General features: G+C 48.1%; 2 protein-coding genes across 2 annotated transcripts; both read right to left on the bottom strand.

The window, feature by feature from the left end:
- Positions 1-421: 421 nt before the first annotated feature.
- On the bottom strand, positions 422-21,400 carry HOGA1 (4-hydroxy-2-oxoglutarate aldolase 1). The gene is made up of 7 exons (XM_081158232.1): positions 21,129-21,400; positions 11,162-11,290; positions 10,832-10,959; positions 10,245-10,379; positions 9,935-10,031; positions 8,150-8,283; positions 422-1,362 (listed from the first exon to the last, which is right to left on the bottom strand). The coding sequence occupies exons 1-7, from the start codon at positions 21,337-21,339 to the stop codon at positions 1,213-1,215; spliced, it is 984 nt and encodes a 327-aa protein (XP_081014358.1). The 5' UTR covers positions 21,340-21,400; the 3' UTR covers positions 422-1,212.
- LOC308567230 (uncharacterized protein C10orf62) lies at positions 16,510-18,069 on the bottom strand (the record flags this gene model as incomplete). Its single annotated transcript, XM_081158573.1, has 2 exons — positions 16,510-17,293; positions 18,065-18,069. 2 exons carry the CDS (start codon positions 18,067-18,069, stop codon positions 16,510-16,512), a joined length of 789 nt encoding a protein of 262 aa, XP_081014699.1.
- Positions 21,401-21,421: the final 21 nt, after the last annotated feature.

Raw genomic sequence — 21,421 nt, 5'->3', positions numbered from 1 at the left:
ATGCCCAGTTTCAGTTGAAGACTGATACTTTTTCTATTTTCTCCTAGCCTTTGCCCTAAGCAAGAAACCTGCTTACCTTTCTGTGAACCAGAGTAATTTAAAAAAATTCATCTCAAGTTTTCTGCCATTTGTCATATATCACTGAGTAAGGTTAAACATGTTGGAGAAAGTAGCCTTTCTGATTAATGTGCTAAGTGTTTTTCTAAATATCAGTTGAACCTTCCTACCTCTCCCATTTAAAACTTCAATAAGCCTTATCCTAGGTTGTCACTAATTTAATGCCTGTGTTTGCTCAGTATTGTGAGGGCCTTTCTCAGAGCCAGGGAAAAAGCAGACCTTGAGAGCTAAATTGCTTCTAGGTAGGTTCTCAACATCTGGGCAGGAAACCTAAGAACTACAGAGCAGCGGACTATCAACCTCTACACAGCCACACTAGTTTAATTTATTAAACTTTATTGCAATAACAAAGTAATTATTTTTAACAATAAAAGCAGAGTGCCTATAGGCAAGAGGATGGTCCTGTCTCAGGCCAAGCCCCCTTTCCTAATGTTTCAGACCTGTGTTGATAAAAATCCTCTAGAATGTAACATTTATCCACTAGGTGTCATTATTTACCAATTCTGGGTTGTCTCTGTGCACTTGAAATTTGAGATCAAAGCTAGAGACAAGAATATGCAATGAATCAAAATGGATTTAGGAAAGGGCACTGTGGCTGGAATGCATCTTGGGGGCGGGGGGGGGGGGAAGGCTTTCAAAGACAAGTGACATTTTTCTGATCACATCCCCAGAAAGAGTCAGAACGGGGATTCTTAGAGTAGCCTTGGCTTCCCCTGCTTGTGCTAGAATCAGGTTTGTATCCTCAAGTCTAAGTAGTCCTCCCTTCAGATACACAGCCCTCCTGTGCCCAGCTGCCTCTACCCTTCCCCTCTTGCTCCTGGCTCACGTGTCTTGGGGCATAGGAAACTACAGTAGAGAGACAGTAAGCGTTCCCTCGTGCTCAGACTGAAGGTCTCTAGAGACTCAGAGTTTAGGATACAAATTCAAGAAGTCATGGGGTTGTAAGAAAAGGAAATGAGCATGCATGGCACCTAGTGAGAGGCACCTGAAGGACAAGTAGGAAAGGGAGCCATGAACCCTCTTGTTCCCATGTTCCTCTCTGGCTACAGGTACAAGTCGAGCTGAGATGGGTTCCTGCCTGTCCTTTCCTTGCCCTCAGAGCCAGCCATTGTTGGTGAAATCCAAGCGCAGCACCTCCTCCTCATCAGGGCTCAGCTCCTGCAACGGGGCCCGGCAGGGGCCTCCATAGTAGCCAAACCAGTCCATGGTTTTCTTCAGCCCCGGGATCCCGAAGCGCCGCGTCACCTGAGAAGCAGGGCCTGTTAGAAGAGACTGGGGAGTCCCTACACAGATACCCTCAGGACCCAGACATATGTCACTCTTAGAAAGTTGGGGTTTCTACCCTTCTCTCCCATTAAAATAACTCTCTCAAATCTGTGACACCCAGGGTAGATTGGGAATCCAGATTAAGAGACCAGAAGGCAAGCTGGCAGTAGAGAACACAATGCCAAAACCTCAAATTAAGAAAGACACCTCCTTTGGTTTGGGGAGAAAAATCCACCAGTTGGGGAGGAGAGAAAGCAACGCTGCAGGTCTGGGCTTAGAATATGACTGGTCCACAGCTTAGTTCCCTGGAACCTGACCCAGGGCATGGCAGGCCTGGGAAGTCAGGCATAGCCAAAATCTCTACTGGCCTGTTCTAAATGCTCTCACAGGAAAAAGAATGAATCTTTGTCCAAAGAAGTTTGTTTCATTGTATAACCTTACATCATTAACTTAGTACCTCTGAGCAAGTTATCTTGTCTAAAAAAAATGAGAGGACTGAACATGATCTCTAAAATCTTTTCCATTGTCATGAGGGACCTAAGGCTACTGTCAATTTAAAGTCATGCATGGAGTTTTACAGAAAATCATGCATCAAATTTCTGTGCTTTTAGCATAGCAACTGCTTATTTCATGCTGATCAGAAGTGTTAGATGAATCTTTGACTTCCTAAAAAACTAGGAAAGTAATCATTACTTAATAAAGTTTTATTTGGAGGGAAGGAAAAACCTTAGAAGTATGGGCTTTATGAAGGGTAAAAATTAAAAAACAAACAAAAAGGTTGTTTGGGGTGAAAAGATTGGCAACCTGATGAAAGATTGACTTATAACTAATAACTATTCACCACTAGAGGCCAGTAGGTGTTAGCAAGACTCTTCTCAGGCCTGGCCCTAGCCAGCTGTGGTGTTCTAATAACCCGGGAATTTCACCCAAAACCTGAGTAGGGTGGGAAAGGCCTAGGGGAGAGAGTAGACACAAGAAATACCTAGAGAAAAGCTTTCTCTCATCACAGGTGCCTGAAGACCTCTGATTTTCCCCTCTTCAGACCCTGAGAAAGGGTTGAATGCTTTGGTGGTAGAGTGTGGAAAGTCCTAAATATAGCCAGGGCACAAGGCTGGCTGGGTGAGAAGGCTAGAAAGGACATTGTGTCCAAGCAGGGCAGGGAAATAAGGTGACATCAAGCTGCTCTTGGGGGTGGTTGAGCCTACAGCCCAGGCAGCAGAAAGGTGTTCCAGGAATTCCTGAGTGTGTGCCCAGAGCTGGCAGAGGAGGAATTCCTCAGGGTAAGGCAGGATGGCATGCAGAGCATTGGATGGCAGCAAGCATCCTCTCTTCCCAAGAAGCAGCCCAAGCTGCTTCATCTATAAGGTGGCATGATAGCAACACCTACCTCATGTCACATGAATTGAATGAGAAAAATGCCACTATTATACCAGACCCCAAAAGCCCCAGAAGCTTCTCTTCATGTCCTAGTGGTACACGGGTTCTGGGACCTTCTCTCTTGCAGGTGGATGGGAGTGGGACAGCAGAGGTCCCATCCCAGTGGAATGCCCAGTACAGTACAGCCTGTGCCCTGATGGGGCTCAGCTGAAAGGCCCTCATTTCTGCAGTTCTTCCTATTTACAGAGCATCCTATCCCAGGAGAACTTTAATATCCAGGAAGACTCATGCTTGCCTCCTCAGCTGTCCTTTCTCTATGTCTGAGTTAATTTGCTCTTTGAGGTAAAGTCATAAACTGAGAGAGATCTGGAGCCTGCCCATCGCTTTACCCAAATGAAAAACATTGCCTAGCTCAGTCTGGGAAGCCTAAGGGAGTGCCAAAAAACTCAGTCATCAAGGAAAATAGTTAATACAATTTAAAAAATCAAAATTGATACAAAATGTCCATAATGAACAAAGCATCAAAGTTTTAAATAAAAACAGGATCCAACAGAACTATGCCCTGCCATATTGTAGCCTGAGGCAAAGTAAACATGTCAGTAAGGCCATAAGGCCCCTATAGACATGTTTTGTGTATTTCTTAATGGTTAATTTTTTTTTCTAGAAGTAGATTTGGGGAAAATTTGTTCTGATAAATTTGCTTCCATTCAAATTATTATAAAATTATAACAAACATTTGGTATAAAGTATTTAAAACTAAAAGAATGCTGTAAGCTTGAATATACCTACTTTAAAATTTTTCAATATTTTTAATGTTCTGAGGGCTGAAAAAAATCATTTAGAAAACTCGTTAGAGCTTCTACTTCCAAGAAAGTGGAAGAGATGTACTTTTCCCTATTTTGTACTTCCCAATAAGTACAACTAAAAATTCCTGGATGTTATATAAAAATAAACATAAAAAGAGTCTGAAAGGCAGAGAGAAGGAAGACTGGCTGGGGCCTCAGGACCAAGGAACAACATGTGGTTGGTTAACTGGCCCAGACTTGGAGCTGAAGGAGCCAGCAGCCCTGAAATGCCAGTGGGCACAGACAATAAAAGCCCCAACAAAAGGCCATTCTCTCTAGCCAAGGACCAGGAAAGGAGCAGCCTAGGAAGATGGAAAACTTTTAGACAACAACCACTGTACTCCAGCCAAAGCCCACAAAAACAAACAAAAACTGTGGGCCCCACCCTTACCCAGGCCAGCAAGGCTGTATGGGGAGCCAGATCTACCCCCCAACTCAGGAGTGTCCCTTCCCATCCGTGAGGGATGGTCTCAGGAGAGGCCTAGCGAAAACTCACAGGTTTCACCACTATCCACCCTTGAAAAGGCCATCCCCCACAGACACACTCACGATGTCAGTGGAGACCACTTGGGAGCAATAAAGAGAAACTCCCACCCTTCCCAGACCAGGAGGTATCAGTAGAGGCCTAATGCAGAGCCCAGTGCAGAGCTGAAAAAATTTTAAAACTCCCATTAAAGCAGTCTCCAGGTCTAGATAGTTTCGCTGGAGAATTCCAAAAACTGAAAAAAAAGATTTGATAGCAATTCTATATAGAACCTCTTCCAGAAAGTTGAAGAGAAAAGAATACTTTCCGATTGATTTATGAAGCTATTTTTATCCTGATACAAAAATCACACAAAAGCAGTACAAAATTAAATGCAGAGAGAGAACTATATACCAATATCCCTCATGAATATAAAGAAAAATACTTAATAAAATACTAGCAAATGGAATTCAGCAATATGTAAAAAGAGTTATATACTATGTGGCTTCAATTCTAGGGATGCAAGTCTGGCTCAACATTTGAAAATTATTAATGTAATCCACCATATTAACAGGCTAAAAGGAAGAAAAAAAATCACATGACCATATCAATCAATGTAGAAAAGCATTTGACAAAATTCAACACCCATTAATGATTTTTAAAACTCTCTGAAAACTAGACTAGAGGGGGATCTTCCTCGACTTGATAAAGAGTGACTCTAGGAACCTGCAGCTCACATTTGCTTAGTGGTGGAAGGCTGAATGTCTTCCCTTAAGATCAGGAGCAAGGCAAGGAAGTTCATCGTCGCCACTCTTACACAACGTTGTGCAGGAAGTTCTTGTCAGCAGTGAGGCAAGAAAGGAACCAAAACAGATCAGAAAGGAAGAAATAAAACTTCCCCTATTTGTAGATGGTATGATTGTCTATGTAGAGAATCCCAAGGAATCTACCAAAAAAACTAGGACCAATAAGTGAGTTCAGCAAAGTCATAAGATACAAGATAAACATACAAAAATCAATTGCGTTTCTATATGCTAACAATGAACACATGAATAGTGAAATTAAAAATACAATGCCATTTATAATCATTCAAAAAATATGAGCTGCCCCGGCCCATGTGGCTCAGCGCTTGAATGTCGACCTAGGATCCAGGAGGTCGGGGTTCGATTCCCGGTCAGGGCACAGGCCCAGGTTGTGGGCTCGGTCCCCAGTCAGGGGCGTGCAGGAGGCAGCCGACCAATGACTCTCATCATTGATGTTTTTCTCTCTCTCTCTCCCTCTCCTGTCCTCTCTCTGAAATCAATAAAGATAATATTTTTTAAAAATGAGCCACTTAGGTGTAAATCTCTCAAAACTTGTACAGGATTTGTTTGCCAAAAACTACAAAATGCTGAGGAAATAAAGGAAGTCTACACAGATGGAGAGACATACCACGAAGCTTTGGAGACAACCTAGTGAAAATGTCAATTGTCCCCAAAATGGTATACAGACTTAATATAATTCCTATCAAAATCCCAGCAAGAGTATTTGTAGATATAGAAAAGATTATTCTAAAATTTACATGGGAAGGCAAAGAAATCTGGTTACCTAAAGTGATATTGAAAAAACAAAAAGGGAAGGATCAGTCTACCTGATTTTAAGGGGTTTTTTTGCCCTCATTTTTTCCACTGCTTTTCAGAGAGAGTGGAGGGGGGAGAGAGGCTGGGGAGCGAGCCTGCAACCAAGGTACATGCCCCTGGCCAGGGGAATCGGACCCGAGACCCTTCAGTCAGCTGGCCTGTGCTCCAACCACTGAGCACCCAGCTGGGGCTACCTGATTTTAAGATTCATGATATAGTTCGGTAATCACGCCTACGTGGCATTGCCGAAGGATGGGTCGATGGAAAGAATAGGGAATTCAGAAATAGGCTCGCACAAACGCCCAACTGGTTTCTGACAAAGGCACAAAAGCAACTCAGTGGAGGAAAATCGTCTTTTCAGCAAACGCTGCTGCAACAAGTGGATATCTACAGGCAAAAAAAATAAGAACTCAAGTCTCACGTTTTACACAAAAATTAACTCAAAATGGGCCACAAACTTGTAAAATATAAAACTACAATTTTAGGAAAAAAATAGGAGAAAGTCTTCACAATTTGGTGGTAGGCAAACAGTTCTTAGACATCAAAAGCATAAACAAAATATTGATAAGCTTGACACTATCAAAATAAAAAACTTTTACTCTTCAAAAGACATTTTAAGAGAATGACAAGACAAGCTACAGATTGGGAGAAAATATTTGCAAACCACATATTTAACAAAAGACTAGTATCTAGGAGATACAATAAACTTCCAAAACTCAACAGTAAAAAACCAAATAATTCAATTAGAAAATGGGTAGGTGACATAAATAGGCATTTCATCTAAGAGCATATACAGATGGCAAATCTATACATGAAAAGATGTTCTATAGCATTAGCCATAGGAGACGTCCAAATTAAAGCCACAACGAGCCCTAGCCAGTTTTGCTCTGTGGTTAGAGTATCGGCCTGTGGATTGAAAGGTCCCGGGTGCAGTTCCGGCCAAAGGCACATACCTCGGTCGCAGGCTCTCCCCCTGGCCCTCGTTGGGCCCTGTACGCGAGGCAACCAGTCAATGTGTCTGCGTCTCTCTCACATCGATGTCTCTCCCCCCTCCCCCTTCCACTCTCTGAAAAGCAATGGAAAAAATGTCCTCAGGTGAAGGTTAAGAAAACAACAATGAAATATCACTACACACCTATCAGAATGGCTAAAAGTCACAAGATCAAACGCTGGTGAAGATGAAGGGAAATTAGATCACTCATAGATTTACAATGTAAAATGGTATAGCCACTCTGAAAAACAGTTGGCAGTTTCTTTAAAAACTGAACATGCAATCATCATATGACCCAGCAGTTGTGTATTTATCCTAGAAAAAATGAAAACTTATGGTCCCGCAAAAACATGTACGTGAATGCTCATAGCAGTTTTGAATAGCCCAAACTGGAAACACCCAGCTGTCCTTCAACAGGCGAGTGGTTAAACAAGTGGTAGGATGGCCATATCATGAAATACGACTCATCAGTTACGAGGAACCACCTAATGGCACATGCAGCGCCTGGATGAATCTTCAGGAAATCAGTCTGAGTGAAAAAGCCAATCTCGAAAGGCTATAAACTATATTATTTCATTTATATAATAGTCTTGAACTAACAAAATCAAAAAATTGGTAAACATATTTGTGGTTGCCATAGGTTAAACGGGGTGAGGGCAGGAGGTGGGTATGTGTGGCTATAAAAGTGTGCATGAGGGATCTTTGTGGTGATGGAAATATTCTGTATCTTGACTATATCAGTATCACAATCCTGGTTGTGATACTGTTCCTACTGGGGGAAACTGAGTAGTGGGCACATGGGATCTCCCTGTATTATAAGTTTAATTAAAAATATACATAAAAACATGTCTATAGGAACACATTTTTCTTTTTGCTTCAGACTCCAATATGGCCCTGCACAGCATTGCCTGGCACTTGGCAAGCTTTCTATCTTGGCTCTTCTTGACTTGGCCAACACAGAATTGGGGTATACGGTCTGCCTGCAGAATAGATTATTTGAAGACAGAATTCTCCTGGGAAATCTGGGCTCTAAATATCTCCAGCGTTCCAACTTCTCCTTCACTACTCTCATTCATTCTGTTAGGATGTGGCCCCTTATAAAGCTGGCATAAGGCTCATGGCCCCTTTCTCTAGGTAGGGCATCTTTGAGTTAGGTCCCAGGATGACTTATGTCACAATCACTCAGGATGCTGTCTCAGTGCCTATTCCTGGGCCTAAGGAATTACATTTTTAACTAGATTCCTGAAAGAATTCTAATGCACACTAAAGTTAAGGCTCAACTTTGTCTGAAGTCAAGATTTTCTGAGGAGGCACGAGGAGTTCCCACACTGGGATGTTCTCTAAAAGGACTTTCTAAAAGGCAAGAATCTGAGTGGGGACCCCTGTGGCTGCCCTGGCTCCCACTATAATGAGGACACAGAACTACCCCCCACCACCCCCAACCCTTTGCTGCCATTGGCTGGGAGCTCACCGCAGTGTTTGGCTCAAGGAGACGGTGCTGTAGCTTCTTGGCATCTTCCCATTGTCCTGTGAGGCAGAGTCGCTCCAGCTGGCACACCTGAGCCCCCAGGACATTGGCCAGGGCACACACGCCCCCCACCGCTCCTACCCAGAGTAAAATGCAGAACATCAGCCAGGCCTCTTCTCACAGAGAATCCCAAACCCTGGTCCCCAGCCCCTCTTTGCTCTGGGGAGCTAGGATGCGGATTTCTATGCTACTGGTTGGTCATGTCAAAGGCACGCTCTGTGAATCTGCAGAGTACAGAGAGAAAAGCTGCCAGCATATTGGAAGTAGAACCCTGCAGGCTGAGAGTCAGGGATTAGGGACGGAAGGCTAACTCAAGGACGGTTCCTTCCCAGCATTCCTCGCCCCCCCCCCCAAGAAAGTAAAGTCCTATGGGTCGGTTGACACCTCCACGTTCCTCTACTAGCCCCTGACTCACCATCCTGAAAGGGGGTGAAGTGAATGGGAAGCCTTTGCTCTTCTGAAAACTTATCTGCCCCTTACCACCTCCACCCCCTCCGGTGAATTCAGCCAGGAACGGGTGGGGATGGGGTGAGGCGTGGAAAGCACTCTGGACACAGTCAGGACACCAGGCGTTTCCTCCCATTGGCTGCATGAACTTGGACAAGTCATAGACCCTCTGGTCCTCTTTGTTTTCATCTGGGCAATGAAAATGGACTGGCTGAGATGGCAGAGGGCCCTGCCACTTCTGCCAGCCTGTGAGTGTGATGCGAAGGCTAATTACGAGTGCCCCTAAGCAGAGGGCTTCAGACCTGGAGAGAGAGGAGGCACCTAGGAATGAGCTAATATAGCTGCCACTTGATTGAATCCCTATTATGTGCCAAGCACTGTGGCAGACATAGGGCCAGTGCTCTCTAACTCTCACAACATCCCCTGCTTTACAGAGTAGAAACTCACATCTAGAGGGGTCGAGTACCTTGCCTACCAATACCCAGTGAGTTAACAGCAGAGCTGAGATTCCAGCTCAAATGCTAGGCCTCCAGAGTCTGTGCTTTTCCCCTCTACCCCACTCTCAGGAACAAGGCATAACTGAGTCCCCCTTCTTCGCCTTTAGAGACGGTGATATGCGGGGGGGGGGGGGGGGGGCGGGGGTGCAAGGACCTAGACAGTGAACCAAAGTTTGCACAAACCAGAGAGAATAGGACCCTGAAGCTTTGGAAAAGCAGCTTAAATCTGTGTCAGCTGAAGGAGCAGATGCTCCCCCCACCCTTCACCCCCTCCGGCTCAAATCAAACCTGAACCCAAGGACCCCAAACAGACAAGAACAATTGCTCTAATGATGACGTTCCTAGGTTCCTGGACTGGCACAGAGTCTGATCAGGCAGCTGAAGGTCCCTGCCCAGCCCTGCAGGTCTGACCATTCTAGCTTGCAACCAGAGAGAGGAAAATCACCACTGGACTACAGGGGAGGGCCCCAAGGCCTCTGGGAGATTAGAGGAACTAAATTTGTCACCTAAGCGGGGAGCCTGGGATTTAGAGCAAATTGCAGGCATCCCTATGATAGGTCACGGTTTGTACACAGTCACTCTCCTCCACCCAACAAGGTCATTCACAAGCACCCAGTGTCCAGACAGGCAAGCAGTGTGCTAGACTTCAGAGGTTTTGGAACAGGCAAGCTACAAAGGCCCTCTGCAGACCCAGCCCCGGCCCTCATGGTCTCTTCCAGCAGACCCCAGCTGCCTGGGTGAATCTGGGTCACCCTTCACAGTGTGAGAGCAGGAGGAGGCCTACCCACAGCATAGCTGGCCAGCAGGAAGCCAGCTGATCCAGCCAACACCTGGAAATCCTGCCTCCTGGTCTTGTGAATCATCAGCCCGATTCTGGTCACCTGCAACAGCAAGCCTGGTGTGAGCCGGGCCCAGAGCCTCAGGCTAGCCCGGGTGGGGGCTGGGCCAGGGGGTAGAATGAGACCCTCCTCCCCCCACCCCAGAGAGCCCACACAACAGAGAGGACCCACACTGAAGCAGGTCCCAGAGCTGCCCTGAAGTTGGCAACGAAAGAGAAGTGCATGGTGCCCTAGCCAGGAGCTGCTGCCACTCACATCACCACCGCTGTCCTTGATGCCGATGATATTCGGGTGCTGGGAAAGCGTGGCCACCGTGTCGACAGGCAGGTCCAGCCCCGTGTTGGCTGGGACACTGTACAGCACCACAGGAATTGGAGAGAGGTCAGCGACCTGAGGGACGCAGAGAAGTGGGAAGAGGACAGCTGCCCAGGCCTGAAGATCAGGGCCAGTGCACCCTGGCCAGGCCCACCTCGTGAACCAGAGTCACAGTGCCACATGCCCTGCTTGTAAGCAGTAAAAGTGGGTAATAATTAATGAGTGCTTTTTATGGGCCCAGCACAGTCCCAAGTTCCTTATGTTTTGATATAAGTTAGTCTCACAGCAACACTCTGAAGAAGATGCCTTTATTCCTCCCATTTGAGAAGGGAGGAAACAGCATGGTTAGGGCAGTTACCCTATGTCACACAGCTGGCAGACAGTGGCATTTCCCCCTGCCGTTCACGGGAAGTAGGCTTGCCACTCCATCCCCAGCTTCTCAGTCTCCTCTTCTCAGGCAGTGGCTCTCCCTCCGCAGCTTCCACTTGGTTCCAGACCTCAAACCCATGCCCACCCCTCACGCCCACCTTGGTGTAGTGGTGGATGAGGGCAGCGCTGCTCATGCGGCCACGATAGTAGCAAGGGGTCACCACCATGGCGGCATCGGCCCCGACCTGGGCCATGCTCACGGTCATCTCCAACGTGGCTTGAGTAGCTGCAGGAGGAAAGAGGGCGTCTTGCCCATGGGCCATGCCACGGAGGGCGAGAGCAGCAGGAGGAAGAAAGGCTAGGCTAGGACCCTGAGGCAAGCAAGCGGTGCAGAAAAGACAGAACAAGTAGACTGAACCCAGCCCCTGGGCCAGGGAGCCTGCCCCCACCCCAAGCCACCCCCAGGGCCCAGGGCATTATGGCCTCACATTCGCAGCCAGAGCCAGCTAGCAGGAGCTTGTCCTTGGGCATGGCCTGGCGCACGCGGCTCACCACCTCCAGGCGCTCACTGCTGCTCAGGAGAGGGAATTCGCCATTGGAGCCCTGGACCACAAAGCCTACAGGAGAGATGGCATCACGTCAACAGACACCTTCCCATCTCTTACGAACAGCAGGGACATTACTGCTACCACCTCCTGAAAACCATGGCTTTTCACATGTTTCCTTCCCATCTTTGTCTTGATGCGGCCAGAATGTTTTACCCAGTTGCAATAATAGAGTTCACACCATTTTTCTTTGTTTTAATGAACTGATCTAGCCACACCCCAAAGAGCAGATAATAACATAATCCACGTGTGTATCCAGCACGCTTGGCAACCCTCCTGTGGTCACCTTCCTCTTCCTCCTCTTGCTGTCCTGACTCAGGTGTTATTGTTCCCATTCATGTCTTTATGCTATTAAGACATACATTTGGACCCATAAACAAGATATAATATGGGTTTTGCCACTTTAAGCTTTATAGAAATGACGTCAAACTTGTATAGACCTTCCTCAGCGTGCCATTTTTGCCCAACATTGTGTTTTGAGCTTTGTCTGTACCAGGACATGTAGCTCTGATTCATTCATTTTTCATTATTATATAATATTCCATCGTGAACTTAGGCCACAATTTACTTTTTTGTTGTTGTTAATCCTCACCTGAGAATATTTTTTCCACTAACTTTTTTTTTTTTTAGAGGGAATGGAAGGGAGAAGGAGAGAGAGAGAAACATTGATGTGAGAGAGACACATCGATTGGTTGCCTCCTGCACGGGAATCAAGCCTGCAACAGAGGTACCCTTGCAATCAAGATGCCCTTGATCGGACTCGAACCCTCAACCCTTCAGTCCACAGGCCGACACTCTAACCACTGAACCAAACTAGCTAGGGCTACAATTTACTTTGTTTAAAATTGATTTTTAGAGAGAGAGAGGGAGAGAAAGAAACATCTATTTATTGTTCCACTTATTTATGCATTCATTGGTTGATTCTTGTATGGGCCCTGAGCAGGGATTGAACCCTCAACCTTGGCCTATTGGGACAATGTTCTAACCAACTGAGCTACCCAGCCAGGACCCACACTTTACTTTTCATTCCCCCTTTGAGGACATTTCGAATGTTTCCTTATTTTTGCTAAAATGCTAAAGCAAGCATTTTCTGTAAGGTCCTCTGCGCCCATGTCTAAGTGTTTCCCTACAGTTCACTTGGGTGTGTAATTGCCAAGTCCTGCATGTGCACCGCTCGTGCCATACGTCTAATTAGCGGTTCCTACCCATCAGCACAAAGAGGAGGCTGTTGGGGCTCATCCACGCCAGCACTGGGGGTTGTCAGCACGAATTTTTGCCAGTCTTCTAGGTGAAAAGTGACATCTCATTCTTTTCTGTTTAATGTTCCTGTTCTATCAAGCATTTGGAATGGTTTCTCACATTACGGTTAAAGGTGTCAACCCTTTTATACCCATGAGGGACCAGCAGACTTGCTGCTATTCAGCGAAACTTGAAAGGAATGTTAGTAAAACCACTTTCCTCCCTTTTTAAAAAAATTTTCTTTCTCCTCTCTGCCCATTCCATTCCAAAAATATTTTTCTTCAATAGTTGAGAAACACAGCATAAAATACAACAAGGTTATTAATAGATACAAGTGTTTGGGAGAAAGGAAAGAAAATAAAGCTGGAAATGATATTGATTTCCAAACCCGTCAGCCAGTTGTGAGCAATGGGCCATGAATTTGATGCGGAGCTTCCCGACACTCAAAAGTTAAAAGGGAAACATGGTCAGCTGACAGATATGTAGAACTCAAGATAAAAGCAAGACAGCTGCCCTCGAGAAACACAGAGTTTCCTGGCACAGGGACCAAGAGAGTGTTCCTGTGAGTCATCCTTCAGGGGACACAGTGTGATGTAGTCAGTGTCACACCACAAGCCTTTTCCTTGCTGTTCACTACACCGTTAGATTCTACTCAATGCATTGCCAGGATAGCTCACTAGATAATCGGCTTTTTTTGTCTTTTTTCTTTTGGCTTTTGCCTTGCTAACATCGCAGGGAACATCTTGAGGCAAATAGCTTTTGGCTTCCGTTGGACTGGCTCCTTAGGAGCAATTCCTGAGCGTGAGGCTGGGAGCCCACGGCGGGAGCCTTTCTGTCTCGCACGTAAAGCCGCCGTGTATAGCAGTGGGCCACCCCTAGAGCAGGGCTGCTAACCCTAGAGGAGGGCTTCAGTCCAGCCAAGACTGGACCAGCACCCCCTGATTTAGAGATCAAAGGCTTAGAACTCAAACCTTCGCTACTCCCTCTATTCAAATGGAAGAACATCTCCCTCCCCACGCATGCCTGCCACCCCTCCTCAAAGGGGGCTGAGGTGGGTTCTTGCTCCAGCCCCTTCATCAGCCATAGCCACTCATTCCCAAATCCACTTCATTCTGGTGGTCAGTTCCAGAGGCCCCTGGACCCCACTGGCGGACCTGGACTCAATAGCAGGACAGCTGGGTCTTGCACTCTGGGGGATTGAAGGAGGCCCGTGTGCTCAAGGCTCCTAGTGGCCTCTCCCTTGTGTCATTTAAGGGAGCATCTGACCCAGTCCTGACTCCCAAAGGGAAGAAATGCCAGGCGGGGAGAGGGAGTGTGGTAGAGTCAGGGAAGCCCTGGACCCAAGTTACCTCTGGCTATTGAGCCAGTGGCATCCCGTCTCTGAGCTTCCATTTCCTTTTTATGGGATGACAATAAAATAATTTCAGTCCCTTTTCTGGCTTTTTCTCCTACCTTTTGTTTATCTCTAAATGTTGCCCTTCAGCCAAACCGACCGTCAAGGTGCCCCAGACACATTGCCCCCTTCCTGCCTCTACTCCTCTGCTCACGCTGTCCCCTTCTGCCTGGAACACCCCCTGGCTGCAGCGCCCCAAGTGCTGAGAGGACACAGCCTTTCCCCCATTCCCCTCCCCTTGCTCCCCACAGCGTTTTGCTCTCCTTACATAGCGCGTGTCCTATGTTGCCCAGAATCATCACGGTCAGCGACGGTGTCCCGCTCCTTACGGCCTCCTCCGTGACGTGACGCCTTAGCACACTGCCTGCTGAGGTGTGTGCTGGCGATATGTTGTGTAAAAGGAAGACTGTCCCAGACCTGGTCTGGGGTAGAGCTTTTCTGTGATGTAATTCATAACCTCCCATAGGGAAGAAATGAACATTCCTGACAAAATGCTTAAGCAATTTCCCCATGAACTTGAATGGAATTGAGCCTTGATCTGGGAAACAAGCCATTCCCCTCCCCACAGCTATAATAAAATTTAACGTACTCATAACTAAGTTGTCTGAAAACTTCTTTGACTTTTAATTCTGAACTACTTTTAAGTTTATAGAAAAGTTGCTGAAAGAGTACAGGAGATTTCCCTACATCACCCACCCAGCCCCCACCAATGATAACATCTTACCCTACTAGTACAATGACCAGAACCAGAGAATTAACCTTGGTACAATACTAACTGCAGGTTTTATTTGAATGTTTGCAACTTTTTTAAAGTAAAGATTCTGAAGTCATGATGAGCGCATCTTAAATATTATGTAATAAGCTTTTAATAAGGGATTTAGGTCTTCCAGATAAAAGCATACACTTCATGGATTTTAACAATCACTTTTAGAAGCCAAACCTCACCACTCTTGCTTTTTTGTCTAATTAAGTAGCCTCCAACATTTTCCAGTGTGACTGACCCCATTTTTTCCAATTAAGATTTTTATTATAAAGTATTTTAAATATGCAAATATATGTCAGCATATATATAAAGTCACTTATTATCAATGTCAAAAATATTCAAAGACTCCCAACTCTGTACCATAAAATAGACAATATTTAGGATGTTTACAGTTACCCATTCTTTGCAAGATTCTGGGCACCTTCTCCCTGGAGTTTGAGGCCCACAGGTTGAGAATCACTGCTAACCCCATAATAGACATAAATGGTTAAGAAATTTCTATGTAGAGGGGTCACTTGGGGTTAGACAGTGCTGTGTAGCTGACTTCTCTCACATTCTCTGGGGGAGACAGCTGCCTCCCTTTAACTACCTAATGGGGTCACTCCTTGCCCTAGAAATGGCTTCTTGGGAGCCTGGAAGAGGAAACAGGAGAGTCCCCGGCTTGCCGGAGAGCACAGAAAGTGTCAGGACATGTGGGAAGAGGACAGGAGATAAGCCTGAGAGAGGTGGACTCATCCAGGAATGGTGGGCATGGGCCTGGCATCAGAACAGGGCAGGGGGTCTGGGTTTGGGCTTCAGAGTCAGCCAAAGCAGGGCTCTAACCCCGTGACATCACTCACAGTCTGTCATCCCAGGTGAATTACACCTCTGAGCCTCAGGTGCCTCATCTGAAAAATGGGGAGAATGTAATACCTCCCTCATGGGTGGCATACACTAAAAACTGGGGGGAAACCCTCAAAAAGAGGGAGCTGCTGGTAGTAGTAGTACTAGCAGCAGCAGCAACCCAGCCTGGCAATGCTAATATCACAAGGAGAGGGAATATATAGCACAATAGCTCTAAAGGGGGGGCCTACGTGGATCCCAGTGGGTCCAGGGAGCAGGCGGGCAGAGGGAGGACTGCAGTGTGGGCTGCACAGGACTGGAGCAGCCATAGACCAGCCGAGGATGGCACCAAGAGGACAGGGACCTACGGCCCACATCGCTCACTTACTCGTTTCTAAAATTTCTTTCTCCTAATTCCTTTCTCCTAATTCCTGGGTGCTTCCTCTTTTCCTGACAAAAGCAGGTTGGTGGGTGTGAAGCCCCCTGGAGATATATCTCATCCCCAGAACCTGAGACCCTGGGAAGCCATTGTATGGTGTCTCAAATCAGTTCAGTGAAAAGGCCCCAGGTCAAGGCCCAAACCAAGAGGACTGTGGAGAAGAAACCCTCCCCCCACTTCCTGCCCAGCCCTGAGGCCGACCACAGAGCCCCCAGACTCAGAGTGAGGGTGCACAAGGCTTTATTGGCTCAGTTCCAGGCATGTGGCATCAGTGTGGGGCTCTCAGCTTTTCCTGGGATCTGCCTCATCTATCTTCTCTCGGCGGGTCTACAGGGGCCTGTGAGTCTGTTTCAGCTGCTTTGCTCCCCCCCAGCTCTCCCTCATTAGGGGCCATCCTCTGTGGCAGACCCCACTCATGAAGTCGAAGGGGCCCAGGACCCCTATAGGGACCTGAGTTAGAAGGGATTGGGGTGATAGCATCTTACTCTGGGCCACACAGGTTATCCCATAAGAGAGAAAACAGGCCTGTGATTGTGTGCCAGCCCTGTTGGGGGAAGGGGCATCTCCATCCATGGTTAGGTGGCTTGGAAGGGGTGGTAAGTCTGGTTGCTGCGGCTGGGCAGGCTGTGGCTCTGGTGGCTCTGGTGGCTCTGGTGGCTCTGGTGGCTCTGGTGGCTTGGATGATCCTGGTGGCCATGGCCATGGAAGGTGTGTGTATGGTTCACACCAGCTACAGTGGTTTCCCGCTGGGTGAGGAAATTGTTTTTCAGCTTTATCTCCACCTCCTCCAGGGCCTTCAGCTCCTCCTGGCTGATGTCCCTGGAATCCACGTGGCCTGAGTTCTGGTAAACTGTGGCACGCTGCAACATGGAGTTGGCCACCTGCCGTCCCTTGGTGTCAATCTCCTTAGTACTGGCAGCCACGGCGGCCCATGTGGCCTCATCTGTGGATGAGGGCTCCTTGTGGGTCTCTCTGGCCCCTGAGGACCCAGGCAGCCTCTGCTGGCTGGGCAAGGGCTCCCTGGAGGTGGCGGTGTCGGTGCGCATGGTGGCGCTGGCCGCCCCGGGGCCTGCCTCGGGCTGGGGGGCGGCGATGCTGCTGCTGGCGGACGCGGCGGTGCTGTAGGAGGAGAGCTTCTCTTCGGAAAGGCGGCTGAAGTGAGATTTGATCCAGCTCTCGTTCTGCGCCTTGTGGCCTTCCTGTGGCTCGTGCTCACCTTGTGGAGACTGGGGGGCTAGCTTCCTCCTTCTCCTCTTCTGAAGCCACAGTATGAAGCCTCCGCCTCCGAGTAAGAGAACAGTCCCCAGCACCACCTTGCATGATGGCTGCTGGATGAGCTCCAAGAAGTTCTCCAGGGCCCTAGGCCAGGCAGGCAGAGCTAAGAGCACGCTGGGAGTGGGGGAGCCCGGATGGTGCGTTTCATGCTGGAAAGGGTAGGCTCCCTGTGGGTGTCTGGCAGGCAGGCCCCTGCTGCACCCTTCTTAGGTTGCCCCTCCCGCCTCCCATTATGAGGTTCACTGGGTGGGGAAAGGCCACAGCATCCCTTATGTCTAGCCTGGCGGGCATTGCCTGAGGCCCAGGTTCTGTCTCCCACCCCGATGGCTATCCCCAAGGTCAGTGGAAGGGCAGCTTCCCCAACTCTGAGTCCCCTCTGTCTTCTCTTGTGACCCATTCTGCAACTCAGTCCTTCTTATCTTCCAGTCTTCGGTTTCTCTTCCTTGCCACCCAGGGGCCCCCAGCAGGCAGAGGCTGCTAGGTCAAGCTGTCCATGGCTGAAGAACACCCTTGGATGGGCTGGCATCCATTCCGGGCCGCCTGAGGTGGTGTCTCCCTCCATCTAGGACCCACACCTGCTGCCAACTCAGAGCATTCCATCCCCACTTGCAGCCCCCAGACCCATTACATGGCAGGGTCCAGAATAGGGAAAAGGGGCCCAGCCAGGAGCTCATTCTGGAATAACATGAGGTCACAAATGGGGGTTAGGGGTGGGAACCAGCAGGGCTGAGAAAGCAGAGCAGATAGGACAAGAGAGGTCATGGGGTCCCAGGTCCCTGGGGCCATTCCAGGATGGGGCTGCTACCTCTTGCCTTAGTGATGTACCAGCAAACCCAGAATTTACCACCACCCCACCCCATTCCCGTAAATGGGCACAGTGCAAGTTGTGAGCAGGCAGGCCAGCCTGCCAGGTTCTCCAAAGGTACAGACAATGGACAGTCTGGGCCACAATCCCAAGTTATATCCAGGGCCTCTGGGGGTGGAAACAGGCCTGGGCCACTCTATTTTCCCACCCAGAGGCATCTAACATCATTTTCAAAAATGACGAAATGAAATGCCAAAATAGGGTTGTAAAAATTGTGTTATTATAAACAAAACCTTTTATTACAGTAATGGCTTTAATATACACAAAAATATTCTATATTATCACAAGAAACCATGGTCCAGTCTATAGACCAAGGGAATAAGACAAAAGCTTAAAGTTCTATGGAAACGTCGACTCTCCAGCCTGGCTGCAGTAGCTCTGTGGTTGCCCAGTGACCTCATCTGGAAATAACAGTTCAAAGTTCATTTCTGAGGTGGTTTGTGAGAGTGAATTCAGGACCAAATGGCCCCTCAGCAACAACTCCACCCTCCAGTCTCTAGTTAAAACTTTTATTTAAAAAGAGTATTCTTTTTAAATAATACCAAATAATCAGTATAAATTAACAATGAAAAAAATAAAAATATAAAGAGCTATAATAGTCAATAATACTGTAATAACTACATATGGTGTCAGATGGTTACTAGATTTATTGGGTGATCACGTCATAAGTTATATGTGTCTTATCACTGGGTTGTATACCTGCAACTAAAATAATATGTGCACATCAACTATAATTGAAAAATTAAAAATTATTTTTTTAAAAACCTACAGAGTTTCAGGCAATGCCTTCCAGAACAATCTCCAGCTGTTCATCGACTCATCAAAGGCTTTGGAGGACCTTCACCTTATTGATGTGAAATGTGATGGTTCTCACCTCTACCCCTGAGCGTGGAGCTGCAAAGCGGGGCTAGGATCGGGCAAGAGAAACACAGATTTTACAGCTAAAGTGGCTCACTGCTCCCTTCCTGGGCACCTGGCTGTGTCCTGGGACCAGTGACAGGACCCTCTGGCTCTATGTTCTTTGTGCCAGGGCCTCTCATGTTTGAGCTCCTTGGGAGAAATGCGTTGAACCCTGTGGCTCAATTCCCATCCAAAAATGAGGAAACAGAGGTTCAGTGACTTCTCCAAGGTCACTGTAACTGGTGGAACCAGGATTCCTACCCAGTCTTCTAACTCAGGTGCTGGGCTCTTTCTACACAGTCCACTGCCTCGCCCCACCTTGGGTTGGGGTGAGAGAGAGAAGTGGGAGCAGGCAGCCGGGGGGGTTGCCGCCTGCCAAGTCCACAGCAGCCTGTGCTCCTGGGCACTGCCCTGCCCTCGGTGGGAGTTGGGAGGGGAGGGTTCAAAGAACCTGGGGGTCTCTGTGGATTCTCTGGGTGGCAGGCAGACGTCAGGTGCAAACCCCACCCTCCCCACCCCCTGCACTAAGGTGTCCTTGAACCTGGAAGGTGAAGCTGAGCCTTCTCTTCTCTTAGAGATTTCAGGAGCTTCTCAGCGTCAGGAGAACCAGACCTCAGCTCAGACTTTCAGGCCCCAGTGACCTGAGCCCCTGCAGAAATTTATTTAGTTTGTGACACAGCTCAACGTGGGTGTCCACGGGGCATTCATTGTCCTCTAGGAAAGGATCACATCATCTCAGCAGTGAGATATGAATGGGTCTCAGGCCAGCGGTCACTGTCCCAAAGCAGCTTTGCCCACGGTACCAGTAGCACCGTCATTCTAATCATTGTTGTCCTTGGATAACAATGTATCAATACCTTCCAATATATCACTACAGCTTAGAGCATGCCTTCGCTTGCATTCCCTCAGATTTTCCTCCCAACCATCCTGAGACGGGCATTATATTCCCATGTGTCAGATGGGGGACTGAGGTTTAGAGAGACTAGCTCACAGCTAAGTCAGTAATAGAGCTGCGATTTGAATCTAGAGTCCATGTTCTTTTGAAAATATATATATATGTTTTTATTGATTTTAAAGAGGAAGGGAGAGGCATAGAGCGATGGAAACATCAGTGAGAGACAAGCATTGATCGGCTGCCTCCTGCAAGCCTCCTACTAGGGATCGAGCCCCCAACACCCAAGAATCGAACGGAGGACCCTTGGTTCATGGGTTGATGCTCAACCACTGAGCAACACCAGCCAGACATAGAGTCCCTGTTCTTAACTGCTCCACTCACTGCCTCAGTCGGAGCCACTCCATTCCCAAAGCGGGTGCTGACCAGACTCTGTTGAAATCACCTGGTCTAGCAACTCAGCAGTCAGTGCAGTAGAGTGAAACTCAGCATGGCTGTGCAGTCAGACCTGTGTTCAAATCCCCGCTCAGCCATGGACCTGTACAAGCAAGTGCCTTTGGGCAAGTACCCGTGTCATTCTGAGCCCAGCCTTCCCATCTGTGAAATGGTGCAATAGGGAGTATCGCCTCAGGGGACTGTGAGGAGCGATGGATGAAGGCCAGCAGGGCAGGATGGGGGACTTTTCCACTCCTTCTACCTTCATTTATTGTGCTTGTGGCTGTGTAGTATGTTCAGTGTCACCAATAGGATGTGGTCCCTGGCCTCAGAGAGGGGAGATCCATGTATAGGGAAAATGAGTCAGACAATCCAGAACAAATATTAATCTGGCCAAGGGAGGCTTTGCCTGGAAGAGAGAGTGCAAACAAGCCTGAGGGAGGTGAGCCTGCTGGCTGGGCTGCCACTGGGCACCTGGCTGCCCTCACACCGCACAGAGTGCCCAGCTGACGAGGACTTTCACACCCAGTATCTAGTTTGATCCCCATAATAATGCTGAGAGCTAAGATGGCGCTTTAGCAGTTTCCAACTGGAGGAACTGAGGCAGGAGAGATTCAGTCAAGGTCTCAAGCCAGCCGGGAGCTTCCCACCTGTCTTCTGACTCCAGACCAGTGCCCTCTGTTCCTCTCCCATAATAAAATGACCCCCGGGCACTCCACTGTTCCTGAGCAGCTTGACAGAGCCTGTGTCCCTTCCTCTGGTCTCTGGCTGAAGAGACCAGGGTCATTCACATCTCCCCTGAGCCCCCAGAGGACAGGCCCACTTACCTTTGAAGGGGAAGGCACCCAGTTTGTGCAGGTTCTCCTCCAGTTTCCCATAGTCCACTTCTGAGGTGGCAGTGAAGGGGGTGGTCAGAGGGGGATAGATGCCTGCGATGTCCAACTTCCTCCCCTCCTTTGAGGCCCGGCCCCCCACATTCCTAGACAAGCCTCTGTTCAGCCCCTGCCTCACAGAGGACCAGACTCGAGGGCCCAGCATCTCCACAGGAGGCCTGAGGCCCAGCTATTCTCTGTCCCTAAGGGAAGCTGAGTTTGGACCCCTTCCTAACCCTGTTAATGAT

The sequence above is a fragment of the Miniopterus schreibersii genome (genome assembly GCF_964146895.1).
Source record: "Miniopterus schreibersii genome assembly, chromosome: 14".
Lineage (NCBI taxonomy): Eukaryota > Metazoa > Chordata > Mammalia > Chiroptera > Miniopteridae > Miniopterus > Miniopterus schreibersii.
Note: the sequence above shows the minus strand (reverse complement) of the source record. Positions and strands in the feature narration are given on the sequence as shown.

Bases quoted from the DNA above. Each gene is read 5' to 3' on its own strand.
- HOGA1 (XM_081158232.1), bottom strand. From the start codon at position 21,339: ATGCTGGGCCCTCGAGTCTGGTCCTCTGTGAGGCAGGGGCTGAACAGA. The intron at 10,032-10,244 runs GTGAGTGGCAGC...TTGCTGTTGCAG, and splicing joins TCAAGGACAGCGGTGGTGAT to GTGACCAGAATCGGGCTGAT. The intron at 8,284-9,934 runs GTAGGCCTCCTC...TACTCTGGGTAG, and splicing joins GCTGGCCAGCTATGCTGTGG to GAGCGGTGGGGGGCGTGTGT.